We start from the raw sequence: 10969 nt of genomic DNA on the forward strand, positions 1-10969 counted from the left end.
ACTGGTCACATACGCGCTCACGCTTACCTCTGTATTAGTGCCCAGTCAGTGCAACCGATGGATAAGTAATTTGCGTTCCTCTCCCTACGCTGAAGTCTCGACGCCCCCCTCCTCCGTCTCCCTCTTCCCAAAGGTATTTTTTTAATGATTTCAGTCAGGTCACTTGCACGTGCCATTGTCGTTACCACCTACACTAGCTGTCATTATTAATGTAGTTATGCGTAGACGATCTTTATATGTATACATAAACTGTAAACTTTTTTAGCAATTGTCGATGGTAGCGCTTGCGCAATGACGTTCCTGATGGTTTGTCTCTGAAAATATACTTAGTTGCGAGTGAGCATCTCTCCTATGGAGGTACACTTTCACCGCAACGCTTCTGCGCTCCCCTTTGCAAAAATGATGTCAAACCAAATAGCCCAAAAGCTTGCTATTCTAAAGTGTATATCTTTGCTCCTGAGTGCAACCTTAAGAATACATATTTCACATTGCGGGCACCGCCGAGCGCTTCTTCCCTCTACCTGGCCGTGAATGGGAATATTTGGCTCCCCACGATCGCGTGAGAAGTGCCGTGGCAGCTGTGAAGGCCATGTTGAAAGTATTCGCTCCATTTCGCTGTCCGCCAACTCTCGCGATATCCCTGCGGCCTGCAGCATCTTCAAAGAAAAATAAAGAAAATCATATCTCGTCAGTCTTACGTGAGCCGAATAAACAAGGCTTTTCGGTGTAGCACCGCATCGGCTAACTGCATATTAACCGTAAGACTCTTCTGCACTTCTGGTAACGACTGGGAATGACAACCTGACATCTTAGCAGCACATTTTGCGTCGGCAGAGATTTTAAGAAACTCCCCACGCAGACGTACGAAATGAAAAGAAAGAAAATTCTAAATTATTTATTGAACAGAGACAGAAAGTACAATGTTGATTACTCTCGTTATTTACCACACTTTACTTTATTTGTGACCAAGAAGACTGCATTGCAGCAGGGCGCTTTCAGTCAAAAAGTGGGGCTCCGAGTCCGTTTGATATTGCTTCTTATTATTGTTTATTCTAAAGGGTAAAAGGTACTGACACTGTTCTGTCGACTGCACGCACGTTGAGGGTTGCAGGAGAAAGCATGGTTGGTGACGTAGCGCTATCCCATTGATGAGTGAAGCCTCGGTGCTGTGAAGCGTCCGCTTACAGTGCCACACGGTGATTCCCCGCTTCACAGATATCGCATGCGAGCCTGTGCCCCACGGACGCGCAGCTTGTCGAAGGCCCTGGATGCCCCGAGGGCTGCGTGCTGCCCTGCATCCCCGGACACGAAGGCGCCGGCACCGTCGAGAGCATCGGGCCGGGAGTGAGGCGTCTCAAGCCAGGTGCGTGAACCCCGCTGCATGACGTTTGTAGAACAAACGGAGACACCGAAATTTATTGGCATAGAGCAGCTTGCGAAGACGGCTGGTGCATATTACAGCTTCAGCCTTCACTGTGAAGTGTCCCAAAAGCTCGTGCATAATATCCACCCCGACGGCGTTATTTATATGCCCATGGTATTTGCCGTTGAACGAACACAGAACAGATTGCGAAAAACTAGGGCCAGAGCATGACTCAAATCAAAAGCTGCAGCCTTAAAGAATATCTGTAATAGATGCCTCTCATATATATATATATATATATATATATATATATATATATATATGAGAGGCATCTATTACAGATATTCTTTAATGCAGCTTTTGGTTTGGCACAGACGCTGACGGGTAAGCTTTGTTAAGGCTGTATTCTCTCTCTCTCTCACATATATATATTGTCACGTGGTGGTGACGTTAAGAACACAGTGGCAGTACTGTGAAAGGCAAAACTAGATTTTATTGGAAGAACCTGTGCCCACAAAACAGGCTACACTTATAGCACAACGAAAGCGGCGAACACAGTCGGCGATCGTCGAAAATCTGATCAGCGGGTCAAGCGCGTCGGCTTTTATAGAGCAGTCGTCGAATGTTCCAGACTAATCGTTTGGACCCGCGTGCCTTCCACAAAGTTCTACACCATTCGCGTTACACGATGAAATCAGATAACACAAGGTTCGGCGACAACAGACAGCCGGGTAGAAGCATCGATAACTTTCCAGAAACGTCGGATACATGCAGGCGCGTCCGTCGCTGTGCGATTACAGTTGTTAAGCGGCGAAACGTGTTCGCCCGATAACGATAGGTACACGTGTCAATACCCCCCTCTTAAAAAGCATCGACCCGATGCTGCAAACAAACGAAGTTAATAAACAAAAGCACTCGTAGCAAAGAAAAGAACAAAAATGACGAAGTTCGTCAGCGTCCGTAAAAGGGTTTAAGGCGCACCACGTGGACCACTTCAGATCGTGCGCGGCGCCGCTGTGAATGCGAAATGCCGTCTGGCACGACCTCATAGTCCAGTGTGCCAATACGTCGGATGACCTAGTAGGGTCCGAAATAGCGTCGGAGTAGTTTCTCACTGAGTCCTCGTCGGCGTATCGGGGTCCAGACCCAAACACGGTCGCCAGGCTGGTACTCGACGAAGCGTCGTCGGAGGTTGTAGTGTCGGCTGTCGGTCCTCTGGTGGCTCTTGATTCAAATTCAAATTCAAATTTATTTGCCACCATGGTACAGATGATGGCGGGGACCCGTAGTAAAAGCTGCCGTTGGACAGCTTGACAAGGCCACGGGCCCCCACTTTGACAGCAATACAGTGGTTGTTTTTCTTTCCCTTTTTTCCCTTTTTTTTCCCTTTTCTTTTTTTTTTTTTTTTTTTTTCACACACACGAAAAAGAAAAGAAAATACAGGAAATACAGATAACAAAGGAAAAAAAAAAAAAATACATATAGCAGAGTTGTTATCCGGTTACAGTAGTCAGCATAAAATCAACAGCATTGTCCTGGCTGGAAAAAAAACTTACAATGATGGTGAAAGAAAGAAGAATTGGGTAGACAAATCACAGAAAAAAAAAAAAAAAAAAAAAAAGGTTAGGTGTAGTGTAAAAAATACTCGAACAGTTTGTGGCGTGTTGTGTTTTGGAGATCAATATCGTTTTGTGCGAGTTTGTTAAGAAGTCGTGGTAGTTTATTTTCTAATGTTTGATTACCATAGAAAGTTCTGTATGTTTTTACGTTCCATTGTGCTATGTTTCTTGTGCTGTACATTGCATCTCGTTTTTCTAAACCAGCTAATTTTGATAGAAAAGATATGTTCTTCAACACCTCGTTTTTCACACACTTGCTCAGACGATAGTCATAAAGTTTAGTAATTGGTAGTAAGTTATACTTTAAGAAAAGTGCGGCCGTATGGTAGGTATGCGGAACATTTTCAACAATTCTTAGAAATTTTTTCTGTAACAAGTGTAGTTTCTGAAGATTGCCTGCTGTTGTTGCACCCCAGGTTAAATGGCAATAGCTGAAATGCGATTGTATCAATGAATTATATAGCATTAGCATTACATTTCGCGGTAGTATCTCACGGTTCTTGTAAAGAAGACCAATAATACGTGAACATTTATTTGTTACAAAGCTGACATGATCATCCCATGACATTCTTTCATTAAATAATATACCTAATGTTTTAAATGAAGGCACAACTTCTAAGGGTACGGACTGAAGGAATATATTCTTAGTGAGACGGACCTTCTTGTTTCTACCTCTGAAAACAACGACTTTAGTCTTTGCTGTGTTAATCCGCAACGCATTTCTGCTACTCCAGTTTTCTATTTGCCTCAGTGCATTGTTTGCAGTATCTGTGAGTTCGGCTGCATTATCTCCTGCAAGAAAAATACTGGTGTCGTCAGCATAGATGATAAATTTAACGAATGGAGTTGCATGTACAATGTCATTGATGTAAAGATTAAACAGAAATGGACCCAAAATGCTACCTTGTGGAACGCCACAGCCTACAGATTGCATATCTGAGAGGAGACCATTTATTGCTACTGCCTGTTTGCGATCCATGAGGTATGACTGCACAAGCGATAGTGCATGGCCGCGGAAGCCACAACGCTCAAGTTTACGAAGAAGTATTGTATGGTTTAATAAGTCGAATGCCTTCGAAAAATCAAGAAAAATACCAATGACTATCCTATTATGTTCGAGTTCGTTCAATATATATTCTCGTTGATCTAATAGTGCAAGTTCAGTAGAGTGGTGCTTACGGAAGCCATACTGAGCTGCTGTTATAATTTTGTGTTTTTCTTCAAACTGCAAAAAGTTTCTAAGTATTACTTTTTCTAGTAGCTTAGAAAACACGGGTAAGATAGATATTGGCCTGTAATTCCCGAGCTGGTTTTTATCACCCTTTTTAAAGATAACTGTTACACGTGCAATCTGCATTTTACGAGGAAATACAGCGGTACTGACACAAAGGTTTAAGATATGCGTGATGTATGGTAAAATAAGGTCAAAAATATACCGTATAGGCTTTATCTGGAGGCCATCAATATCAATGGATGTGCTATTGTTTAGTTCGTGGAAGGCTGTCATTACATCTGCTTCTTCAACCGGTTTGAGAAATATAGTGTCGCTTATATGAACGACATCACTGAGATTGTTATGTGGGACTTGATTTCTAGAAGCGCAAATAAAGTGCGTATTAAACGTATCTGCTAATTCTTTTCCAGTTATACTTACACCATCGATATTTAGCATATTTAATTCACCTGATTTGCTATTTCTCCCCAAAATTGCGTTTAGCCTCTTCCACATAATGTCGACACGACCACAAGTTGACGTGAATTGATTTGTGTAATAGGCGTTTCTGGCTTTCTTGAGCTCAGTATTCAAGCGGTTTCGATATTTTTTAAACGCTGTCAGATCACATTCAGCTCTCGATTTAATAAACTTATGATATAGGATGTTCTTTGTGTTTATCTTTGCCACCAACTCCGGTGTGACCCATGGTTTGCGACTGTGACGCCTTTGTTTTTTTGTTAATATTGGGAAACAGGCCTCGTAAATCGGCTTCAGAATACCTAAGAATGCCTCGTAAGCATTATTGGCGTCATTTTCTAAAAGGACAGGCCTCCAGTTGTTCTTTTCTACCGAGTTTCTAAATGTCGACAGTGTTTTTTCAGATATAAGTTGGAAAGAATATGTTGAACTACGTTTCTTTTTAGACATGTTTTTAACACACATAAATATTGGCAAGTGATCGCTGATGTCAGAAATTATTACTCCAGATGTGATCATACTAGGGTCATGGTTAGTGATAAACAAATCGATCAGCGATGAAGACGTGATCGTAACACGCGTTGGCATTTTGATTGCATTCAGAAGTCCATGTGTTCTAAGCAATAAGTCTAAACTCATTTGGGATGCATCAACCGATAACATATTAATGTTTAGGTCACCACCAAGGACAATGTTTAAATGCTGACTGGTTGCAAATGAAATCAGGCTTTCAAGAAAATTCAAGAATATGGCTACGCAACCCTTTGGTGGACGATAGCACACTGCAAAAATAGTGTTGTTCAAACACATTGTTAAGATTTCATATTCTTTCACAGAAACTGTGAATCGCTCTAATATTTCAGGCCGCCACTTCTTCTTAAATGATATGGATACGCCACCACCAATACCAGCGTAACGATTCAGAAAAAATGTCTCATAACCAGGAATTCGAAAGACATCATAATCACTTGTAGACCAGGTTTCGCTGATCATGATAGCGTCAATGGGAACATTTAGTTGTTGAAAGAAAGTGTCGAAATATGCTTCTTTACGTCTGACAGATCGAGCATTGATATGAAGACATTTGAATGACGTCTGGAAAACCGGGCCAAGGTAATCTTTGAAGTTCTCTGGGAGTAGATAATTCTTTTCTGTTACAGTCTGCATTTTTGGCAGGAAACAAAAATAAAAAATCAATTTTCCCTTCTTATTGCAGCTTGCCAAGGTCGCAAGAGTGCTGCACTAGCATTGCTGACGCGCCATCAGTCTTTCTTATCAGAATCTTGCCGTTGCTGTGCCAGACATACTTGTACTGATTTGTTTTTGCCCATTCTTTCACTTCCCTCAGCAGTTCTCGATTTCGCCTGGTCAGGTTTTCCAACATGTGAACATTGGCATCCGCAGTGGTCAACTCCCGCCTGTTAGCCCACCATTTGTCCCTCATGCTCTGTCTCGCGAAACGGCAGATGATGCCAGGCACTTTGTCACGCTTTGCCGGCAATCGATGAATTGCCGTGATGTCGTGTTCTGATAGCTGGGGCAATCCACTTTCACCGGCCAAAGCATTAAGTTTGGACAAAAGATTTTCGCCTTCCGTTTGTGGTACACCATGAATTTCTAAGTTCAGTTTCCGGTTGCGCCACTCGAGGTCATCGAGTTGGACACTGAGCGATTCAAGCTGCTCTTTGTTCATTTCTGTTTTTGCGAGCCTAGTCTGGATTGCTTTAATATCTCGCTCATTTTGTTCTGTGCGCGTCAACAGGTCTGTCATCTGTTCGGACATAAACTGCACCGATTGCTCAATTCCATCGACAGTTTCTTTCAGTGGCAACAAAACATTAAGTTTTCGGTTAATCTCCTGAAGTACGACCAACATATCTTCTACGGTCAACGGTGCTTTTTCTTTCTCATCCTGGTTAACATGTGAGGTTGGTAGCCTACATTTCGGGCATTTCCATTTCTGGTAGGTTGATTTCTTAGATTTTATTGTTGCCTCCGACACTCCTGCGCAGCTTCCTACATGGTACGAAAGCTTACAAGTCATGCAAGATATACTCTCTTTGGGATCCAAGATTTCTTGTTCACACTCAACACACTCCATACTGACATAAACAAGGTTCGCTCCTTTGGCAGCAGCAGTGGCAGCAACACAATAACACCCCCCTCAAAAAAAGCCACTAACCTGTAACAGTATGCAGGAGTATTTAGGCAAACGCTCTTCCGAACACTGCTGCTGCCAAAGTGCCGTCTTGGATGCGATGCCGTAGCTTTATAGCAGATGCGTCGATGCAAGCGCCACGCCAGGTGATGCCAGCCGGTGACGTCCGTCCTTGATAACTCTTAGTTGATAACCGGAGTCGAAATGCAGCCTCAGAAAACGTGCGCTTCTCGGCTTATAGTGGTGTCGTCCTAGGATCCAGGGTTATCTGTAACAGTATGCAGGAGTATTTAGGCAAACGCTCTTCCGAACACTGCTGCTGCCAAAGTGCCGTCTTGGATGCGATGCCGTAGCTTTATAGCAGATGCGTCGATGCAAGCGCCACGCCAGGTGATGCCAGCCGGTGACGTCCGTCCTTGATAACTCTTAGTTGATAACCGGAGTCGAAATGCAGCCTCAGAAAACGTGCGCTTCTCGGCTTATAGTGGTGTCGTCCTAGGATCCAGGGTTATCTGTAACAGTATGCAGGAGTATTTAGGCAAACGCTCTTCCGAACACTGCTGCTGCCATTCGCAGGCGGGCGAGCTGTCGGGCTTCTTCGGCGCGCTGGAGATAGCTAGCGACGTCAACATTCTCTTCGTCAGTTACGTGCGGCAGCATGGCGTCAAGCGTCGTCGTCGGGTTCCTGCCGTAAACCAGCTTAAACGGCGTGATCTGTGTTGTTTCTTGCACCGCCGTGTTGTACGCAAAGCTTACGTACGGCAGGACCGCGTCCCACGTCTTGTGTTCGACGTCGACGTACATTGCTAGCATGTCGGCGAGGGTCTTGTTCAGGCGCTCCGTGAGACCATTCGTCTGCGGATGGTAGGCAGTTGTCCTCCTGTGGCTTGTCTGGCTGTACTGCAGAATGGCTTGGGTGAGCTCTGCTGTAAAAGCCGTTCCTCTGTCGGTGATGAGGACTTCTGGGGCACCATGTCGAAGCAGGATGTTTTCGACGAAAAATTTCGCCACTTCGGCGGCGCTGCCTTTTGGTAGAGCTTTAGTTTCAGCAAAGCGGTTGAGATAGTCCGTCGCCACGACGATCCAGTTATTCCCGGATGTTGACATCGGAAACGGCCCCAACAAATCCATCCCAATCTGCTGGAATGGTCGGCGAGGAGGTTCGATCGGCTGTAGTAATCCTGCTGGCCTTGTCGGTGGTGTCTTGCGTCGTTGACAATCTCGGCATGTCTTCACGTAACGGGCGACGTCGGCGGTCAGACGCGGCCAGTAATACCTTTCCTGTATTCTCGACAGCGTCCGGGAGAATCCGAGGTGCCCAGCGGTTGGATCGTCGTGTAGGGCGTGCAGTATCTCTGGACGCAGCCCTGACGGTACAACAAGAAGGTAGCTGGCGCGGACTGGTGAGAAGTTCTTCTTCACGAGTAGGTTGTTTTGAAGCGTGAACGAAGATAATCCACGCTTAAATGCCATAGGGACAACGTCGGTGTGCCCTTCCAAATACTCGACTAGGGCTTTTAGCTCCGGGTCCCCTCGTTGTTGTTCGGCGAAGTCTTCCGCGCTTATTATGCCAAGGAAGGCGTCGTCATCCTCGTCATCTTGCGGCGGTGGGTCAATGGGGGCGCGTGATAGGCAATCGGCATCTGAGTGTTTTCTTCCGGACTTGTATGTTACAGTGATGTCGTATTCTTGTAGTCTGAGGCTCCACCGCACCAGCCGTCCTCAAGTGTCCTTTAAGTTAGCTAGCCAACACAACGCGTGATTGTCGCTGACCACTTTGAATGGCCTGCCATAGAGGTAAGGGCGAAATTTCGCCGTAGCCCAAACGATGGCGAGGCATTCCTTTTCGGTTGTAGAATAATTGCCTTCCGCTTTTCACAACGACCGGCTAGAGTAAGCTATTACGTCTTCATGTCCATCTTTTCTCTGGACTAGGACGGCACCGAGGCCTAGGCTACTGGCGTCAGTGTGGATTTCGGTATCGGCGTCCTCGTCAAAGTCGAAGTGCGCAAGTACCGGCGGCGACTGCATGCGTCGTTTGAGTTCTTGAAATGCGTCGGCCTGCGGCGTTTCCCACTTGAACTCGACGTCACATTTAGTTAGCTTTGTCAGCGGCTCAGCGATGCGTGAAAAGTCCTTGACAAAGCGCCTATAGTAGGCAGACATGCCAAGGAATCTGCGCACTGCCTTCTTGTCGGTTGGCTGCGGGAACTTTGCGATGGCAGCTGTCTTCTGTGGGACGGGGTGTACTCCTGATTTGCTGATCACGTGGCCTAGGAACAAAAGTTCATCGTAAGCGAAACGGCACTTTTCCGGCTTCAGGGTGAGCCCTGATGACTTGATGGCTTCTAACACTGTCGAAAGCCGCCTAAGGTGATCGTCGAAATTTCCGGCGAAGACAACGACGTCATTCAGGTAAACAATGCACGTCTGCCACTTCAGTCCGGCTAACACCGTGTCCATGACGCGCTGAAACGTTGCAGGCGCCGAGCACAGTCCGAATGGCATGACCTTGAACTCGTAGAGGCCGTCTGGCGTGATGAAGGCAGTCTTTTCGCGATCTCTCTCGTCGACTTCTATTTGCCAGTAGCCAGACTTGAGGTACATCGACGAGAAGTATTTAGCGTTGCAGAGCCGATCCAATGCGTCGTCTATCCGTGGAAGGGGGTACACATCCTTCTTCGTGATCTTGTTCAGTCGACGATAATCGACGCAGAAGCGTAGGGTTCCGTCCTTTTTCTTTACCAGGACTACAGGAGAGGCCCACGGGCTTTTCGACGGCTGGATGATGTCGTCGCGCAGCATTTCGTCGACTTGTTGCCTAATAGCTTCACGTTCTGGCGTCGAAACTCGGTAAGGGCTCTGGCGTAGTGGTCGAGCGCACTCTTCGGTTATTATGCGATGCTTTGCGACTGGTGTTTGTCGAATCCTCGATGACGTCGAAAAGCAGTCTTTGTATCGTCGAAGCAGACTTCTGAGCTGTTGCTGCTTAATCACGGGGAGACTTGGATTTATGTCGAAGTGTGGCTCGGGAACTACGGTCGTCGGGGTAGATGCTACAGAATCCGAGAGGACAAAGGCATCGCTGGTTTCCTGAATTATCTCGATGTATGCGATCGTCGTGCCCTTGTTGATGTGCTTGAACTCTTGGCTGAAGTTGGTTAGCATAACTTCCACTTGCCCTCCGTGGAGTCGAGCGATCCCTCTTGCGACGCAAATTTCACGGTCTAGCAGCAAACGTTGGTCGCCTTCGATGACGCCTTCTACGTCAGCGGGTGTTTCAGTGCCGACGGAAATAATAATGCTGGAGCGGGGCGGCATGCTCACTTGATCTTCGAGCACACTCAAGGCGTGGTGACTACGAGGGCTCTCCGGCGGCATCGCTTTATCTTCCGACAGCGTTACTGACTTCGACTTCAGGTCGATGATTGCGCCGTGATGGTCCAGGAAGTCCATACCGAGAATGACGTCTCGTGAACACTGTTGGAGGATAACGAAGGTGGCAGGATAAGTCCGGTCATGAATGGTTATTCTTGCCGTGCAGATTCCAGTCGGCATGATGAGGTGTCCTCCAGCGGTCCGAATTTGAGGGCCTTCCAATGCGGTCTTAACTTTCTTCAACTGGGCGGCGATGTGTCCGCTCAATACGGAGTAATCAGCCCCTGTGTCCACTAAAGCGGTAACTGCGTGGCCGTCCAGAAGCAACTCGAGGTCGGTGGTTCTTTGTCTGGCGTTGCAGTTAGGTCTTGGCGTCGGATCACGGCTGCGTCACGTTGACCTGTGGCTGGTATGTGACGTCGTCAGGTCGTCTTTCGTCGTCGCATTCTTTCTTTCCAGACTTCGTCGGGACGGCACCGTGTCGTTATGTTGTCGAGGTAGTTTCTTCGGCGTCTTCGTCGGCGGCGGAGGGTCTTCGTCAGTTCGACGGACAGCAACCGCACCTCCATCGGTTGCTGCTTTTAGTTTTCCGGTTCTGGGCTCGCTGACCGGCCCCGGGCTGGGCCAGTGAATGGTCGGCGCTGCGGCGACAGGTAGCGGCCTGGTGATGGCGAACGCGACGGTCATCGAGAGCTCCACTGAGTAGCCGCGAGGTAGTCAGCGATATCGCGAGGGCGTTCACCTTGCTGCGGGCGCGG

General features: G+C 47.0%; 1 protein-coding gene across 1 annotated transcript in view; it reads left to right on the forward strand.

Annotated features, from left to right (window-relative positions):
* The window catches only part of LOC129387131 (alcohol dehydrogenase class-3-like), a 762528-nt gene that overhangs the window by 253893 nt on the left and 497666 nt on the right, over nt 1–10969 (forward strand). The window contains exon 3 of the mRNA XM_072286648.1: nt 1216–1363. Within this exon, the coding sequence (XP_072142749.1) occupies nt 1216–1363 (148 nt within the window). The remainder of the gene's footprint in view (nt 1–1215; nt 1364–10969) is intronic.

Source organism: Dermacentor andersoni, chromosome 2 (genome assembly GCF_023375885.2).
Source record: "Dermacentor andersoni chromosome 2, qqDerAnde1_hic_scaffold, whole genome shotgun sequence".
NCBI classification, from domain to species: Eukaryota; Metazoa; Arthropoda; class Arachnida; order Ixodida; family Ixodidae; genus Dermacentor; species Dermacentor andersoni.